Below are 20096 nucleotides of genomic sequence, written 5' to 3' on the forward strand. Positions count from 1 at the left end.
GGTGAAGTGCAGGTTAAGGGGATGTGACCTGACAATGTTTTTACAGGTGCATTTACAGACATGCAACAAGAGTGCAGACAAGTAAAGACTCAAATGTCTAAACTCTTTTCAGGCCATCGTTTAATTAGATATCAAAAGTAAGTATCAAGCTGATAACCACTGGAACCTTTCAAGAACAAGATTACAATGAAAGCACCCAACCTATAATTGTACATTCTTTTTAATGCAGATCCATCATAATATGGAATGGTGTTGTCCACAAAGCACTATACTACTCCCTCTTAGTAGCATTTCAGTGTGTCTCTGTTATTGTCTTTTTTTAATAAAAATATGTAATTGTTAGGTGCAGTAACCATAGGTGTGCACAGCCTATAGCATTAGGGTGTGCACCCCAAAGCTCAAACACATATGCATGTGTGTGCATGTGTATATATACGGAAGGTGTCAGTAAAGCAGTGAATGGTGTCATAAGAGCAGTTACAATATTATTGTAAAAAAAAAAAAAAAAATTTTTTTAGGAGAACATTTTTTATTTATTTTTGTGAAATATCAGGGGTCTAAACATTGGAAATATGCACCACACGGGGTGATTAGGGTGTGCCCAGGCGCCTATGGCAGTAACCCATATCGCTTAAAACAGCTGGCTAAGTCCAGTGAAACCGTTCAGGCAACCTTTTTGAACACCTCTAATGTTGTGACCTTACCATTTTACCCTTAGGACTTTACACATGGCATACCCTGTGATAAGAGAGTATTGAGTGATGAAGCACCTCTGGATCCGATACGTACTTCTTACCCCTTACCTTTTGGAACATTGACTTTGCACTTGGTGTATCTTGCATTATGGATTCAAGGACTCCATGAGATCTCTATTGGTAGCTCTGAGCTTATACACAGACTGTGGTTTAATGATATAGTGCGAGGGAGGGAGTCCAGGACAGCAAATGTCTCTTACAACGGAATATGTGGGTCTATGCTATTTGTGTTATATACTTCTTGTTCCTGACAATTGAATAATTGTTGTATGGAGCTTAATACTGGGTTATTTCCATTGTGTAAGCTGCAGGTGAACTTTGATTTTGGGACTTGATCTCAGTCCTATACACCCTGAGCAATATTTAAATATCTCATTCCACCTGCAGGAAATCTTGCTAGCACACAGGGTGAATGCTTTACAAAGTCGCTCCCACATAGGAGCTGTGTGTAATTAGAGGTACTTCCTTCATTTACACACATTGAGATGTGGTCTCACTATACAACCATGGGGTGGTCATGATTTTAGACTGTGTATGTCTTGTGTTATATGTGTTTACATGTAGTTTTCTATAACTTACCTTTTTGATACTAATAAATTCTGTCAGAGACAGATGGAGAGAGTGGAGGGGTGGAGAGATAGATTTGGGTATCATCAACGTAGACATATTGAGAGCCATGGGAGGCAATCAACTGATCCAGGGAGGTAGTGTAGATTAAGAAAGGAAGAGGTACAAGAACAGACCCTTGCAGGACCCCGACAGAGAAAGGAAGAGGAGAGGAGGAAGTAGACAGTCATGGAGACCAAAGGAGTGGAGTTTTTTGAGGAGAAGAGGGTGGTTCAAAGGCAGCAGAGAAGTCCAGGAGAAGTAGTACAGAATAGTGTCCCTTGGTTTTAGCCCTAAGTATGTAATTTGTGAGTTTAAGGAGAGCAGTTTCAGTGGAGTGTTGAGGGTGAAATCCGGACTAAAGGAGATCAAGAAGTTTGTTCATGGTCAGATGGTCGCTCAGTCAGTTGTAGACCAGTCTTTCAAGAAGTTAGGAGAAGGCAAGTAAGGAGATTGGGGCGTAGGTTAAGATTGGTGGGGTCCAGTGAGGGCTTTTTAAGTATGAGGGTGAGTAATGCATGTTTTAGAGAGTTTGGGAAGATGCCACAAGAGAGGGAGAGGTTGAAAATGTGAGTTAGAGAGTGTAGAATTGAGTAAGAGGGTGAGTGTAGCATTTTCGAGTGAGCAGGATCCAAGGGGTAGGTGGTTGGATAAGAAAAGTTTAGAAACCTCATTAAAACTAGCAGGGTTCAATGAGGGAAGTAATGATTGTATCTGTGGACATGGGATGTTGGGTGGGGGAGGTTTCTGCACAATGAAGATCTTCTTATGAATTGTATCAATCTTATTTTTGAAGTGGTTGGCGATCTCCTGGGCAGTGAGTGAAGGAGGCAGTGGAAGACAGAGTAGAGTGTTAAAGGTAGAGAAGAGTTGACGTGGACTGGATGAAAAAGTGTTAATGAGTTTGATAGATCCATTTATTAATTTTGGAGATGGTTGAGCAACATCAGGTTTTTTATTTTTATTTTTACACAAGTAACCCATATCAACCTGATTTTTTTACATGATGGGGAGAATGCAGAGTGAACCCAGGTGAAAAAACTGTGGAAAGCAATTCCCTTCTGTGCATGCTAGTATGGACTGGTAGAGTGAAGCACACAGATGGACCGCATATAAATACATGAGAATTCAGAGTATATGTGGGGGGCCTGGCTGGGAAGATCTTGACAAGGTTGGTTGTGTGTTACAATGAGCCAAGTCTGCTGAGGGTCTAACTACCCACCACCGTAAACTAACCATTCCTCATTCACCAGCTGCTATATTCTGTTGCCGGGAATAGGAAATCTAACCCATACCCAAAAGCTGGGATATTTTTCGCCAATCCCAGGGGTCAAAAGGATTGGCCAAGCGGGTATTTACAAACCAAAGAAAGTTTCACTTTAAGACAGGATTTAGATTATACATTTGCAGTGCAGACAGTATTTGACGTGCAGCTTAATATGTTGTTGTATCTTGCCATTCCTACCAAATCCCTAACTGTTCAGCCTCTTGGATAAGCCATTTGTGACTGTTTTTAAAATGAAGATGTTATGCTTCAGAACATAAAAACCTACGTGTATTTGGCTCATTTGTGTGTACTTTCTGCTATGAAAGATGTTTATTGCAAAATTAGTTCCCCTAATTGCACAGCAAAATTACATTTATATCCTTTTCTTGCTTTTCTGAGTGCAGCTGGCTGAAGAGAGGAAAAAAAAAAGCTTTTATTCCTCAGTAAGCTGCGGTGATCAGTCAGAAAGGAGAAGTTACGCTTCTGTACTTTTAATTAATTCTACCTTGCATTTTGCTGGATCAGCGTCTGTTCCTTCATACCTTGAAACATTAAGCTGTCCTTTGGCACCAAAAGCTCTGTGCAGCCGGCACCTTAACCTGATGGTATTAAGCTTTTTCCTTTTAACCCACACTGGTCTACACACATTTTAATGTTTTACACTACAGAGGTAATTTAAAGCTATTCCAGGCCTAAGAATAATGTAAATCAATCAGTGTGTGCCTAGCATCACTTTAAGCTCTGTAAGCTAAGGGTAACCTGAAAAACAAGTTCATATAAGGTTTGCCTGTGGTATTTTATATTTACTCAACTAAAAGAAAAAATATTGTACATTTTAGTCCTGAAAATTAAAAAGCAAAGGCAATATATGCAAAACCACTACATTCACTTTAAATGAGGAATAAATATTTTCTTAATTTTTCTTTGTGAAAGAAGTTAATGACATGTAAATAGCTTACATTTTTTAACAGGAAAACCTATAAATTGAATAAACAACTTTATATTACAGGCTGTAGTGATGGGCTAAACCAGAAACTCTGGGTGCACAGCTTAACCAACCACAAATTTTAAATGAACGCCTTGTTTTTTTTTGTTTTTTTTTTTAATTCATTGTGAAAGTGTGGGTATGCTCTGTTCCAAGAAGGCTTCGCTATGCATTTGTAGCTGGAAAGACTTTGCTGCTGTCATAAAACTCCTGACAGTCTCCACTCCACTTCCCTAATCTTTGGTAGGCTGAGTTCATTATACTTCACATTCCTGAAACCTAATAAGCCATGTGTCCATCTGTAATCCATTTCAGTACTTACTGGTAACCCGACAAAAATGTATTTTTTTTTATATTCGCCTCTGTATGAGTTAAAATCACATGAGCTTCATTCACAATCTGGTTTGGACTTTGCAAACCGTATGAGTCACATCGACCTCCAATATAACTCGATATGCGATTAATCACAGAATACTTTGCAATTCTGCTACTGTTCACAGGTTCACTCGACCCAGCTTAACTTACATTCACTTACACTGCTTGCAAAGTCTCAGTTGAATTGTGGGCAAATTATCAATGATCTCAAACCTTATACTGTATCTTTTGGATGGAACTTGATTGGGATACACTGTGTGAAACTGTACATTTTATGAATATAATTGGTTCATATACTGGCAGCATTTTTGACAGTTTTGAGGATATAAAAGATCTATTAAAAAAGTTTTGAACAAAAATTTCTAAATAAAACTGTTTGAAAAAAATAAATTGTTTTATCCATACACAAGTACATAATCCAAAAGAAATAAGAGATGTGCTCCAACATTTTGAAATCCCTAGTGCAACAAGGCTAGACAGCAACAAGATGCCAGTAAAGAAATGCATTCTGACAATGGTACTAGAGGCACTACTTAAAGTGGATGTAAACCCTCCTCTATACCCAGTGAAGTTAATAGCCTCAGATAATACACAGAGATTAAACAAATCTCCCTACACAAGTTTTACATATATATCGGCTGTCTTTCCCTTTCTACATTCTTTATAAAGTGCACATCGTGTTAGAATTTTTACTTCCTCTTTCAGCAGTAAAAGGGGCGTCTTGGCATTCACTGTGTGAGAGCCGATTGGACAAAAGGCACACACTCCCCCTCCACATAGGCAGAGGAAGAAAGAAACATGCAGAGCTGTGCTGTGAATAGACCAGTTTGCTGCTAATCTATTTATAGCAACCTCCCTGACAAAAATTTCCAGCTGCTTTAATCTCATATGTCGGAGAACTTGTTAGAAGTTATCATGCTGATAACAGAGGAACGAAGCAGCAGAAAGACATGAGACTTAGGGCTTTGGGGAGAGAAAGGTAAACACTAAAAATCATTAATACATTTTGTTTTGTTGTGGTCTGCCTTACCTGAGGTCCTGAAGGGGTATTGAATACAATTTCATGTCCGGATAAATTCCATGTATATAATTTCCTTGCCTAATCCTGGTTTATGAAATGTACCAACTGCCATTTGCTATTGTGTTTTTCTTTTTGTACCTTATTTGCTTGTTTCTCAATAAACTAAACCTTTTAACCGTGAATTTTTTTTTTATAGAAATGCCATAAAAAACTGTTCCCTATTTTGTAGATGCTATAGCTTTTGCGCAAACCAATTAATAAACGCTTATTGCGATTTTTTTTTTTACCAAAAATATGTAGAAGAATACATATCAGCCTAAACTGAGGAAAAATGTGTTTTATTTATATATTTTTCGGGGATATTTATTATAGCAAAAAATATAGATTTTTTTTTCAAAATTGTCGCTTTATTTTTGTTTATAGCACACAAAATAAAAACCGCAGAGGTGATGAAGTACCACCAAAAGAAAGCTCTATTTGTGGGGGAAAAAGGACGTCAATTTTGTTTAGGAGCCACGTCGCACGACCGCGCAATTGTCAGTTAAAGTGACGCAAGGCCCAATCGTAAAAAGTAGCCTGGTCTATGGCCAGCCAAATGGTCTGGGGATTAAGTGGTTCATTTATTCTTGTCACTGAAATGCATTAACATGCATACACTTTACACAACTATAGCGTTTATGCGCGTTCCATGTTTTTTTCCTGCTTTTCAGCTCCTCTCAAGAATGGTCCGGGGCTGAAGTGGTTAATGGCCATTTCAAGAGAAACTAAGCTAGAATAAGGTACATTATTAGGACAAGTACATAAATACTTGATTACCGTACAAAAATGAAATTGGATATGGCATTGTGCATGACAGAGAAAGATGTAGGTTTTATACTGTATATGGTACAGGCAGTTAAAGTCGATTTTTTTGGTAACAAATACCTTAGCTCTCAGAACTGCCTTAATGTATATTGTAAATATCCAGCTTTGAGAATTTGCAAGATCATCGAAAAAGGCTTGGTTTTTCCAAAACAATCTTTGTAACAAATTTTAGCATTTTTTTAGCAGCAAGTCTGCATTGTTACGTATATAACATAACACTTACCCACTGCTTGCGTGCATGATTCCTCCTTTTAAAATATAGTATAAGCTTCTTGCGCATTGTTTGATTTCTACAACAAGATGGGAAAAAAAAACACAGGCTTTAGGACACTAACCAACATATGACCCTTATGTTTCAAGATTTTAACAAGCATCTGGCCCTTCTGTAATAATCACAGACACAGCCACAGAAAATAGTAGCAGGAAGACAATTCATTTTTATTTCTTTTTTTAAATTTACATTTTTTTTTTATTCCACAGATAAAAATCTTTTTTTTTAAGCATGAATATACCCCAGCTAGACACATTTCAGGAGCCTGTCCCCATAAAAAAATTCACTGATAGAAATATGTGTATTGTAGGGCATGAATATACTCCAGCTAGGCATCTCAGGAGCCAGTGCCAAGTATCTCTAAAAGAGAACAGCCAGTACTGTACCAAGCACTAGGAAATCATCTGTATTAAAGCGGAGTTCCACACAAAAATTGAACTTTCGCTTTTCAGAACCCTCCCCCCTCTGGTGTCACATTTGGCACCTTTCAGGTGGGAGGGGGGTGCAGATACCTGTCCAAAGGTATTTGCACCCACTTCCGGGAATACAGTACTGCAGTAGCCACGCCCTTACCCACAACCCCCGCTGTCTTCTGGGGAACGCACTGTTCCCCAGGAGAGAGCGGGGACCAGTGATGGCACACCGCGCTACTCGCGCATGCGCAGTAGGGAACCGGGCAGTGAAGCCGCAACGCTTCACTTCCCGATTCCGTCACTGAGGATGGCGGTGGGTGCAGCCGAGGCACGAGCGATTGCTCGTCCTCGGCTGCCGGCATCGCGGGCGTGGACAGGTAAGTGTCCATATTTTAAAAGTCAGCCGCTGCAGTATTTGTAGCTGCTGGCTTTTAAAAAAAAAAGATTTGCTTTAAAGAATATGTTACCCCACCATTTCATATTCCTATGTGCCTGCTGTACCATGTACTTGTATGAAAAGTATCCCGTTCTGTTTGCATTGCTTCCTTTGTGTGAAATACCGGGTGGTCTTGCCAGTCCCTCTGTTTTCATGGTAAAAACCGACCACATTAGGCATAAGAGCACAGCGTGGTCAGTTCTCTAGCTGTGTTGGGAAATCAGGCCTGTTCTCCTCCAATCAGACTTATCCTGATATGCCCCTTCTTGCACATCTATTCACTGGAAAGATCAGTGTACTGCTGTTTCTTCTCCCCCAGCTCTCTAATGCCGCGTACACATGATCATTTTTCAGCATAAAAATCAACTTTGTTTTTCAGCATGTCGAAAAAACGAAGTTTTCCCAACTTCATCATTAAAATTATCTTGCCCACACACCATCGTTTTTAAAAAATTATCTAGCAAAGCGCGGTGATGTACAACACGTACGACGGCACTATAAAGGGGAAGTTCCATTTGCCTTTGGGCTGCTTTAGCTGATTCCGCGTTAGTAAAAGACGATTTGTGCTTTTCTGTCTGTTACAGCGTGATGAATGTGCTTACTCCATTATGAACGGTAGTTTTACCAGAACGAGCGCTCACGTCTCATAACTTGCTTCTGAGCATGCGCAGGTTTTTTACGTCATTTAGCCCACACACGATCATTTTTTACAACCAGAAAAACGACATAGTTTAAAACAACGTTAAAAAATGCAGCATGTTCAAATTATTTTTTTGTCGTTTTTCAGAACCTGAAAAATGATGTGAAGCCCACACACCATCATTTTAAATGACGTTTTTGAAAAACAATGTTTTTTTCATGCCAAAAAATGATCGTAAGTACGCGGCATAAGATCTTTATGCAGCTGAGACTGGAGGTTATGTGATCACTTATAAAAAAAAAAAAGGAAAGAAAAAAAAGGTATTTATATTTTTTTAATATGTATGCACAAGTATTTTGCCCTTCATTTCCATTTGAAACTGAATGGATTGTTTACCAGGGTAAGGGTTCACATACTGTATACTTTAAGCACAATATAAGCCCAATCTTCCACTATTCTGTAAAAATATTGATTAGTCTTATGAACTTTTTTATTATTTTGTTTTTCCCCTATGCATAAGGCGGTTTACTTTTTCTTCCAACAAAGTAAGGCTGTTCCCATATCTTTTATTTTGCTAATGGTAAAAGTAATTGTCAATCAATCTGTTATCGGTTATCAATTTGTTATTAAAAACTTTACAAATGTGATTTCCAGCATACTTACATTTTTATATTTTCATGGTACTGCTTGGTGTCTGACGGCTGGTTGTACAATGGCTGCAATGAAAATCAATAGACAATTATCTACATAAAGCCGCTGTGTGCTCCATACACCACAAACAAAATAGTTCCAAATCTGAATGGAAGACAGAACTGCTGCACATATAAGTGGCCTAAATAATATTCTAGTGATGGTGTACCATTAATGTGACGTACCAGTTCTACATGAGGTCCCAGTCCTTCCAGTATCCGGTGAGCGGCCTCTGCTTTTTTCTGAAACACAAACAGGTCTTATCAGATCTTATGTCCTAACGATACTGATGCTGTAATATAACATAAGATGGCAATGCAAGTATCATCTCTTGTGGAGTGCTCTGTATACTGCAGTTCACAGTGCTCTTGTTGGTTTACAAGTTCACAGCAGGCAAAGGCAATGTGTGAGTAGAATATGTACTATATCATAAGAAGCTTAAAAAAGTAACCATATATGACACTAAAGAACTGCAATTGCCCACATGCATTTCTCTATTCCCTTTAGGGCCTGTTGACATTATTGCATTGCGGAACATTTGTCAAAATTAATGTGTGCTGCGTTAAGGTGGTCCAGTAATTTCCAACAAGCTGCCAATGCACATAATACAGGGTATGCACCATCTTCCCACCACCACTACAACACTTTTCCATTCATTCAGATACATACATCAACATAGCTATACACCGCAACAGATGTACATGCATTGTGGTGTGCAGCCCAAAAGAACTGCAGGTGCCTTTTATTTGTGGGTTGAGGCCTGTTTAGGCCTGTAAGAAAAAAAAAAAAACAACACACAAAAATGCACATTGCCTTGTGTGTTAGAGTTCTGAATGGGCTCTTAGGGCCAGATTCAGGTAGAATTGCGGCGGCGTAACGTATCGTAGATACGTTACACCGCCGCAAGTTTTCATCGCAAGTGCCTGATTCACAGAGCACTTGCAATGAAAACCTACGCCGGCGGCCTCCGGCGTAAGCCCGCGTAATTTAAATGGGCGTGTGCCATTTAAATTAGGCGCGCTCCCGCGCCGGACCTACTGCGCATGCTCCATTTCGTAACTCCCGCCGTGCTTTGAGCGAAGTGACGTAATTTTTTCGAACGGCGACGCGCGTAGCGTAATTCCGTTTTCCCGGACGGCTTACGCAAACGAAGTGAATTTTAAAATTTCGACGCGGGAACGACGGCCATACTTTATACAGCAATACGTTTGCTGTGTAAAGTTAAGGCACCAAAAACGACGGGAAACTAGACTAGCGGCGACGTAGCGAGCGCGAAAATCCGTCGTGGATGCCCGTAACTCCTAATTTGCATACCCGACGCTGGTTTACGACGCAAACTCCCCCCAGCGGCGGCCGCGGTACTGCATCCTAAGATCCAACAGTGTAAAACAATTACACCTGTCGGATCTTAGGGCTATCTAAGCGTAACTGATTCTATGAATCAGTCGCATAGATACTCTGAGAGATATGACGGAGTATCTGAGATACTCCGTCGTATCTCTGCTGTGAATCTGGCCCTTACATTGGAAATTATAGCGATATGTAAAATTACGTTTAAAAAATTCCCTGACCTCTGTTTTCCCATCTGTCCAATTTTTCTATATTATTCATCTCATTTAACATAACTTTTCATTATACAAACACAACATAGAAATTCAATAGTTAAACAAAACGTTCATCAAGCACAAAATTATGGCAATAACTGGCCTGTCCACACTGCAAAAATGAGCACAGCTGACAATTTTATGGTATGTATACAAAGCTACAACAGGCCAAAAATGAAAAATGAGCTCACTACATTTCACTAGTAGAGTAAGGAAACCACCTAGTGGTCATCTGTCATAATGCAACACAAAAAAATAATAATTTTCTTTTTTACAAAGAGCTTTGTTATTTTTTTATTAACTGATATCCTCATACAAACTAAAATATAAAATGTATATAAATTAGATGGATTACACTGAAATCCTGGCACCACTATCATACCATTAGATTGTAAGCTTTTAGATTGTAAGCTCTAATGAGCAGGGCCCTCCGATTCCTCCTGTATTGAATTGTACTGTAACTGTACTGCCTGCCCTCATGTCGTAACTTGCTGCGTGAACTGTTGGCGCTATATAAATCCTGTATAATAATAAGAATTACTGGCATGGTCTTTTTTTTAAAGTGACACTCACTAAACCATATATCCTTGAACTCCAAAAATTATTCATACACATCCACTACTTATTGGCCCTCTAGTCTATTCATGAAATAACCTCTTACTATGTAATGTCCTCGGAGTTCCTGAACCTCTTCCTTTTCCCCTTATTCATTTGTTTGTTTGGAATCAGTAGTGATGTTAGTTGCTGTGATGTGCACAGCTGTATGCACACTACAAATACCATAGTCCACAGTCCCTGGTCCATCTTGGGAGAGAGCAAGAGGGGGTGACTAGGTCCCTACATACAGTGACATTAACATAGCCTCCCTCTAACAGGAAACTGCGCAACAGTAAGTGTCCCTTAACAATATATTACTTTTGGCACTCTGCTAGTCTGATAATGGTGTAATAGAGGGGCTAGTTATAAATATTTGTTTCTCTACTGTAACCTATAAGCAATATTAAAGTGTTACTAAACCCAGGACCCTGAATTCATTATATCTGATCTCCCACAGTACACAGAACATGGAAATGCAATTATTTTAGTAAATATAAACTGCTAAATACCTTCTCTTATCAGCAGTATATAGCAGTCTTGTGAATTCTAGCAGTGTCCAGCCAAGAACTAGGTAAAGCTTGTAGGAGTGGGGACCCCTGACCCTCTGTCTGGATAGTGCCCATTGGCCCTGTGCAGATCACATGAATCCTCCCAAGAAAATAAATAACCTCTCTAGCAATGCACACCAAACTGAGCATGTGCAGCCTGACACCATTGACTCTGTGTTATCAGGAAATTATTAGAGGACAGTGGAATGAAGGGAGGATCAGAGAAGACAATCAAAAAGCCTTTTTACACAATGTGGAGGATTAACCCCTTAGGTTCCACAGTGAGTATAACAAGAATGCTTTACATAAACAGACTGATTTTACTGTTGTGGGTTTTGTAACACTTTAAGTCAGGGGGTCTCCAAACTACGGCCCTCCAGTTGTTCAGGAACTACGATTCCCATCATGCCTAGTCATGTCTGTGAATGCCAGAGTTTTACACTGCCTCATGGGACGTGAATATCCCTGCTTTAAGTGTCAAATCTAGAACAAATTATGAATATAAAACAAAACCTAAAATGTATTAGAAAGAAAACTATTTTTCCCAAAAACATAGAAAGTCGATTTAGAATATAGCAGACCTCACCCAAGTATTCTAAAGAAAGGAAGATGAAGAAAAAATCTCATGTAAAGCAAAATAAATCTTGGTCCATTTTTTCTCGTCACGGAGAACAGGTGTGAATACTGACCAGTGTCTGCTGGTGTGTTTTTTTTTTTTGGGGGGGGGGGGGGGGGGGGACGGACGACAAACAACCACATATGTGTTTTGCATTTGCTTCAAGAAACCCTATTAATTCTAATTAATGGGAAATAAGAAACGTGGCAAGAGGAATAGAAAACCTCTTACATGAAAAAGTTCATATGAGGGTGTCCTCAGTATTTGAGGGACAAGGTCATTCAGCTGCCAAAGTGAAGATGACAAACTGCACCCCCACCGCTGTATCCCCTCAGATGCTACTGCGATGGGAACTCACTACATGAGTAGTGACAGCAGCAAAGAGGGGGAGAGAACAAGACAGAGGTGCTGGCTGTGCTCATCCCCTCCAGCTCCTCCCTCCTGTCAAAGAGTTGGCACAGAAGTCCTGTCAGATCGGGAGTGTGCAGGGTTAGATTACCCACCAAAGATCTGCAGTTTCTGCTGCTGGGACAAGAGCAATCTATGGAGGAACTCCTGTATCAAGCAGCATTGCTCTGACAAGAGGGAATAGTCGGAGGAGGGAGAGGGCACAGCCTGCACCTCCTCCTGACTCGTACCTCTTCTCTGCTCCTGTCACTACACCTGTAGGGAGCTCACTGTCACTGATTCTAAAGCAAGGTATGCAGCATCCCCCCCTCCTTCACAGTCTCAGGAGCAGCCGTCCCTTTTGCATCCTTCCCCCCCTATGTCGTCCCTGTTTCTCAGCAGTATTAGGTAGAACAATGGTTTTCAACCTTATTGAGACCAGGTCCTAATAAATTCTCCTAAAACTTTTCATGCCCCAATGGTAAAAATATGTTTATTCTCACAAAATAAAAGCATGGGAGTACAAAATATGAAACAAAATTCTGAAAGGTTCTGGATTTGATTGCATATCACTGTGAGTAATGGGTACTCCACAGCAGACTTGGTGGCCCTGTAAGCAATGATGTTTCTAGAGGAAACTGTGGGGGATGTGTCTCTGGAGGGCACTGGGAATTTTGCAGGAGCACTGCAGGGGACTGAAGGGCACTGTGTGGGTGCTGGAGCGGCACTTTGAGAAGTTGGGCAATACTGTAGGAGCTAAAGGCTCTCAGGGGACCTAGGGGCACTGTTGGAGGTTGAGGGTCACAAATGGAACTGGGAGGCACTGTGGCAGGTTAAGGGATCTGCAGTACGTTTGAGGCATGGAAGAAGAGAGGTCCTGGTCCAAGACCCCTACGTTTGACTAAACAATAAAGTATCCACTGAAAATATTTCCCTAACTCCTGGGGGGAACATATTGGGGCTGATTTACTAAAACTGGAGAGTGCAAAATCTGGTGCAGCTCTGAATAAAAATTTATCAACTTCCAGACTTCTTGTCAAAGCTTAACCACTTAAGACCCGGACCAAAATGCAGCTAAAGGACCATGCCCCTTTTTGCGATTCGGGAAAGCGTCGCTTGAATTTACAAATGCACAGTCGTGCGACGTGGCTCCCAAACAAAATTGGCATCCTTTTTTCCCACAAATAGAGCTTTCTTTTGGTGGTATTTGAACACCTCTGTGGTTTTTATTTTTTGCGCTATAAACAAAAATAGAGCGCCAATTTTGAAAAAAAATACAATATTTTTTACTTTTTGCTATAATAAATATCCCCCAAAAAAATATATATATAAAAAAAAAATTTCCTCAGTTTAGGCCGATACGTATTCTTCTACCTATTTTTGGTAAAAAAAATTGCAATAAGCGTTTATCGGTTGGTTTGCGCAAAATTTATAGAGTTTACAAAATAGGGGATAGTTTTATTGCATTTTTATTTTATTTTTATTTTTTTTACTACTAATGGCGGCGATCAGCAATTTTTTTCGTGACTGCGACATTATGGCAGACACTTCGCACAATTTTGACACATTTTTGGGACCATTGTCATTTTCACAGCAAAAAATGCATTTAAAATGCATTGTTTATTGTGAAAATGACAACTGCAGTTTGGGAGTTAACCACAAGGGGGCGCTGATGGGGTTATGTGTGACCTGAAGTGTGTTTACAACTGTAGGGGGGTGTGGCTGTAGGTGTGACGTCATCGATTGTGTCCCCCTATAAAAGGGATGACACGATCGATGCAGCCGCCACAGTGAAGAACGGGGAAGCCATGTTTACACACGGCTCTCCCCGTTCTTTAGCTCCGGGGACCGATCGCGGGACTCCAGCAGCAATCGGGTCCCGGAGCTTCGGACCGGGTCGCGGGAGCACGCTGCGGGCGCGCGCCCGCGACCCATGGCTGGGTAATAGTACAGGACGTACCTGTATGTACATGTGCCCAGCCGTGCCATTCTGCCGACGTATATGTGCAGGAGGCGGTCCTTAACTGCTTGCCGACTGCGCACTGCCGTTCTACGTCGGCAAGCTGGCTCTCCTGGGCGAGAGCACGTCATTCTACGTCGGCTCTTTCAGCCGCCACTAGGGGCGCGCGCGCCCCCTGCTCGCCCCCGACTCCTGTGCGTGTGCCCGGCGGGCGCGATCGCCGCCGGGCACACGCGATCGCTCGTTACAGAGCGGGGACCGGGAGCTGTGTGTGTAAACACACAGCTCCCGGTCCTGTCAGCGGGGGAAACGCCGATTTTCTGTTCATACAATGTATGAACAGAGGATCAGTGTTTCCCCTAGTGAGGTCACCCCCCCCCCCCACAGTAAGAACACACCCAGGCATACTAAACCCCTTCCCCGCCCCTAGTGTTAACCCCTTCACTGCCAGTGGCATTTTTATAGTAATCCAATGCATTTTTATAGCACTGCTCGCTATAAAAATGCCAATGGTCCCAAAAATGTGTCAAAAGTGTCCGAAGTGTCCGCCATAATGTCGCAATACCGAAAAAAAATCGCTGATCGCCGCCATTACTAGTAAAAAAAAAATATTAATAAAAATTACATAAAAATACCCCCTATTTTGTAAACGCTATAACTTTTGCGCAAACCAATCATAAACGCTTATTGCGATTTTTTTTTACGAAAAATAGGTAGAAGAATACGTATCGGCCTAAACGGAGGAAAAAAAATGTTTTTTTTTATATATTTTTGGGGGATATTTATTATGGCAAAAAGTAAAAAATATTCATTTTTTTCAAAATTGTCGCTCTAATTTTGTTTATAGCGCAAAAAATAAAAACCGCAGAGGTGATCAAATACCACCAAAATAAAGCTCTATTTGTGGGAAAAAAAAGGACGCCAATTTTGTTTGGGAGCCACGTCGCACGACCGCGCAATTGTCTGTTAAAGCGACGCAGTCCCGAATCGCAAAAAGTACTCTGGTCTTTGGGCAGCAATATGGTCCGGGGGTGAAGTGGTTAAGTGGTTAATTGGACGAGCTGATTGGCTATCATGCACAGCTGCATCAGATTATGCACTCTCCAGTTTTAGTAATGCAACCCCATAGTCTTTTCTTCTACAAATAATCGTTACATTTAAAACAATATCAGCAATATACAGGAGCAAACAAATAAAAAAACACACCAACAGTTACACCACATTGTGAAATAGACTCCCAGCATATGTGTTGACTGAAACAACACTATACTTTCCCTATTTGAACATGTATAGTAATAATAATAATATCAATAATAATAACAATAACAACAATAATAATAATAATATTTGAACATGTAATACCTTATCTAACCTCGTAAAGCGAGTCCTTAGAACTTAACCTATTCCCCAACACTTGAGCCCTAAAAGCTAAACCAAACATTACACTAAGCCCTATTTTGGATACTCCTTTCATCCCAAGCCAGAAGCCTCTCTCCTCTTAAAGCATTAAGTTCCTGCTGAAACCACACAATGCCATGAAACCCGCAGCAGATTGATCCAGCTAAAGTTGTGGACTTTTTAGTAACTTTAAAGTCAGCATAAATAAATATCACAATATATAATGATATCATTTTTTTTCTGAAACGCTCTTATCATTTAATGAGTGACTTTGCATAAGCGAAGATGATGTCATTAGTCTGCTGCAGGCAGAAGGAAGCATTTCCTTGGTCTTGGAGTGAGTATAAATGGTGGTGCTCAGCCACCACATACTTGCCATGTGTCTCTCCTCTGGCATCTTTTCCTTCCCAATAAGCCCCATGGGACCTTTAACACCTGTAAGTACAATTTCCTTTTGGATCATTTTGCATCTTTGTAATGAGACTCTGCAATTCCTGGTCATTATCTGCCTGCTGAGAGCGGGCAAGAAAGATATCCTTTTATGGCTCTTTTGAACTTTTACCATCTAGTGCTGTGTGCCTTTGGTGTTCTTCCTTATATTGACCTATGCAGGCCTCTATCCAGGATCAAACTAAATAAATAAATAATTTGATGTGATTTATATAACAAATATCTCATAGGAATACTGCTGGCTGGTTTCCCCTGATATATGGACCTAGCAGCAGATTTGCCACAGGTTTACTTTTGGGGTCCCACCTGGTGCAGCGAACACCTTCTTGCTGTGTTTCCTGTGAGTCATTGCTGTGCTATTTAGAATAGACAACACATCTATGTGTGCCGTGGATGCTGCACACCCCAATTTGTAGTATTTAATGGAAGATCCCTCAAGGGGCTTTTTAGCAGAGAGATACGCATTTTAAAAGCAGAAGATGTTACATAAAAATTGGTATTTATTTATTAGTTAAATGATATCAAAAATATTTTCCAGAATTACATAAAAGTCGTAAAAAACAGTTCTGACCCCAACATTGACAACATACTCATTAAAAAATTGGAAAACTACACATAACTCATGTTATGCAAACACTTTGTATTTTTGTACAGCTTCACATAAACCCTACGCGTTTCGACCTTTCTTGGTCTTTTTCAGGGAATTAATTACTATGTGAGAAAGAAAAGGTTTACAAATTATTATATTTATAGATACATCATTGATACAATTTAGTATATTCCAATGCTAAAAAGCCCCTTGAGGGATCTTCCATTAAAAATTGCTGTGCTATTTTTCCTTTAATAAAAACTGTGTTTTCTGCCCATGTGCATGAGGCCTTGCATGTCCTAAAACTAGCAGTTAGATCTCTTTCACACTGAGGCAGTTTTCAGGCAATTTAGCACTAGAAATAGCGTCTGTAAAGCACCTGAAAACTGCCTCCCATGCCGCCCGAATGTGAAAGCCCGAGTCCTTTTACACTGAGGTGGTGCGCTTGCGGGATGTTAGAAAAAGTGCTGCAAGCAGCATCTTTGGGGCAGTTTGGGAGAGCTGTAGGTAGCAGTGCCTCAAATCTAACATTGAAGATATACAGCTGTAAAGCTGTAAGCACAGGAGTGCTTAAGCACTCTAAACGGTTAGTATTTTTCTGTTCAGCCTTTTGTCTGAAAAGACAAAAAAACACTAACAGATTCTTCCATCTATATAAATGAGGTGGATGAAGGAATCCCTCTCACTTTGGCATTGTATTTGGACAGCAGTAACCACAGCTGTCAGAATACATGGATCAGCGGCTGCAGCTGCTGATCGATGGAACATTTTACAACACATCCTTTCAACAGAAGTTGATTAAACAATTAAAAAAAAAAAACTGTACCTTTAAGGCATGATCTATAGCACAGTGCTCGTGCAGTGTAATTTGTTCCTTTCTATATTGCAATAGACCTGGTTGATCCTGCCTGTTTCTGTGTCCCCCTGTCTGTGCTGAGCCACGATACCGTGGTCAGGTTACGTGCCTTCATCAGCACGCTGCTCTGCTTTGAATCTCTCTCCTCTCCCCCTCCCTCTCTGCCTGTTAGCATGACAGTGGCTTTCCTCCTCATCCCTCCTGCAGCTATTCAGCTACAATATGCAACAAATATACACGTATCCCCTCCGGATTATGCTGCAAATAACTACAGTGTGTGTTTTTTTAAATACAAAGGCTAAACACCTTTTCCTGTACTGCAACTGTGCGGTCACGTGATCCCCATCTGCTGCCCAGCTAATGTCACAGGGGAAACGTGGCCCCTCCCGCTTCTCTCCATATATCGGGGAAGAAGAGCGGCGGGGGGGTCACATGACTGCACAGCAGTGTGAGAAAAGATATTTAGCCTTTTCATTGTGAAAAACACACACACTGTATTTATTGGCAGCATAATCCGGAGGGCATACATGTAAAGTCACAATGTGTCGGTTCCCTCTCCGAAAATATATCTCTATACGCGGACGACGCCCTAATTTACCTCGACGGTACGGAGCGGTCCTTTGTCTCCCTGATGAGGGTGGTGGAGGAATTCGGGAAGGTCTCCGGGTTGAGGGTAGGTTGGGAAAAATCGGTTGCATTCCCTATAGGCCCTATGCTTGATTATTCCTACCTCTCAAGGTCCAAATTGTCCATTCAACCTACCTTTAAATACTTGGGGATAAATATTAACGCAGACCTGTCTTCCTACGAAACTCTTAATGTTACCCCAATTGTTGCACATATGGAGACTAGGCTCAAAACCTGGACCTCTTTACCGCTTAACCTTATTGGCCGGGTGAACATTTTTAAGATGATATACCTACCAACATTTTTATATGTGTTTCGGGCATCCCCAATTTTTTTGTTAAAGAAATTTTTTTTAAAAAATTGACTCGATCCTTTTCACATTTTTGTGGCAGGGGTCGAGCCCTCGCATGGCCAGGCCCTCTCTCCAGGCGGCTAAGCTGGAGGGGGGTCTGGCTTGCCCTAACCTACGTCGGTATTTTATAGCGTCTCAACTAACGTATGTTTATGATTGGTTCCTGGAGGCCTCCCCATCATGCTCCACTGCTCTACTGACTGCTCAAGTGGGCTCCAGGGACTCGTTGGTCGATGACCTTCTCAGGTCAAAGGCCGGACGATGCTCCCGTTACGCTCCGTCAGAGGTTGGCTGGTTGGCATGGCACGAGGGCAACGGCTTGCTCACTGATTCAGGTGGGGTGTCTCCTAGGGCCCCCCTATGGTACAATTCAAATTTCCCTGAGCTCCTGGGCCATCCCGACTCTGGGTGGTGGACCCAGGTTGGGATCACGCGTGCTTCCCACATTTTTATTAATGACCAATTTCTTTTGTTTGAGGAATTGCGGGCTCGCAATGGGGTACAGGCGAAATTTCTATTCAGATATATGTCCCTCCGCCATGCGGTTCGGGCTCAGTTTGGGGGTCTGACATAGGGGCTCACGGAATCGCCTCTGGAGGCACTCATGTCCTACTCAGACATAGAGAAACTGGTTACAGCGTTCTATACACGCCTACAATCAGTGGGGGTTAAGCCCTTTCAGATTGCTCAACGGAAGTGGGAGGTGGACATTCCGGGGCTGTCCGAGGAGGGGTGGGAGGAGGCCTCGGAGGTGTGCTTCCTTGATCTTATTGGCTCTAATGATCAATACATACAATTTAAATTCATTCACCAGTTGCACTATACTCCTGCCAGGTTGGCCCGTATGGGTCTGAATCCCAGTGCTTCCTGCCCCAGGTGTGACTCCACTGAGGCCGACTATTCACATATGTTTTGGTCATATCCCGCTGTTTTATTATACTGGAGGGAATTATTTTCTTTTTTTAAGGACACTTTACACATCTCTGTTCCTCTCACCCCGGAGACCGGATTGTTGGGGGTGCTCAATGACTCTGTACCTACCACCCATGCTCGAACTTTGATACGAATTGTTCTATTCTATGCCAGGAAACTGATTTTGTTACATTGGAAGAGTGCCTCTGCCCCGAATACCCAAATGTTGTATCGTATGGTAAAGAGGGTATTACCTATGTTTAAGTGTATATATAAGGGAAGGGCCTGTCCCAAGAAGTTTTACAAGATTTGGCAGCCCTGGCTGGACATAGCGGATTCCTTTTGGGGGGATACCCCGCTCTCTCAGCCATAACTGGCTGTGGGTGGGGGGGGCTCCGGGCGGCCTGGGCCGGGGTGTGTGTGGGGGGGATGGGCTAGGAGGCCAGTATGGTTGTATGTGGGTGTGAGCTGGTGTGAATGTTGGCGGTGGATGATATGTCATGTTTCTATCTGTTTCTTTTACTGACAGTCAAGTATTTGCGCCGGTGGACCAGCTTGGGCTCAGGCTGGGTCATCTGGTGACAAATTGTCCCTCCGTTGAGGGACTGGTGCAGTTACGTTCCAGGAGGGGACAATGCGTGGGGGTTTGAAATGTTAGTTTTATGCCACCTCATGCAGATTTTGTAACAACCAATGTGCCTTTTTTCCTTTCCGGATGTGTATGTCAAAAAAACAGTAAAAATTGTTTTAAAAAAAAAAAAGTCACAATGTGTTACAAACACTTTAAAGTGTAAGTCCAGGCAAAAAATAACTAATTCTAAACCTTAACTATCTAACCCTGTAAAGCAGGGGTCTCAAACAGGCTGCCCTCCAGCTG

General features: G+C 41.5%; 1 protein-coding gene across 13 annotated transcripts in view; it reads right to left on the bottom strand.

The window, feature by feature from the left end:
* The window catches only part of NCOR2 (nuclear receptor corepressor 2), a 599120-nt gene that overhangs the window by 322266 nt on the left and 256758 nt on the right, over nucleotides 1-20096 (bottom strand). For all 13 annotated transcript variants that reach the window (XM_040347350.1, XM_040347349.1, XM_040347347.1 and 10 more), the window contains 3 exons: nucleotides 8509-8565; nucleotides 8297-8349; nucleotides 6097-6163 (listed from right to left, as the gene is read on the bottom strand). In XM_040347350.1, coding sequence (XP_040203284.1) covers nucleotides 6097-6163; nucleotides 8297-8349; nucleotides 8509-8565 — 177 coding nt within the window. The remainder of the gene's footprint in view (nucleotides 1-6096; nucleotides 6164-8296; nucleotides 8350-8508; nucleotides 8566-20096) is intronic.

Source organism: Rana temporaria, chromosome 1, assembly GCF_905171775.1.
Source record: "Rana temporaria chromosome 1, aRanTem1.1, whole genome shotgun sequence".
Classification (NCBI taxonomy): domain Eukaryota; kingdom Metazoa; phylum Chordata; class Amphibia; order Anura; family Ranidae; genus Rana; species Rana temporaria.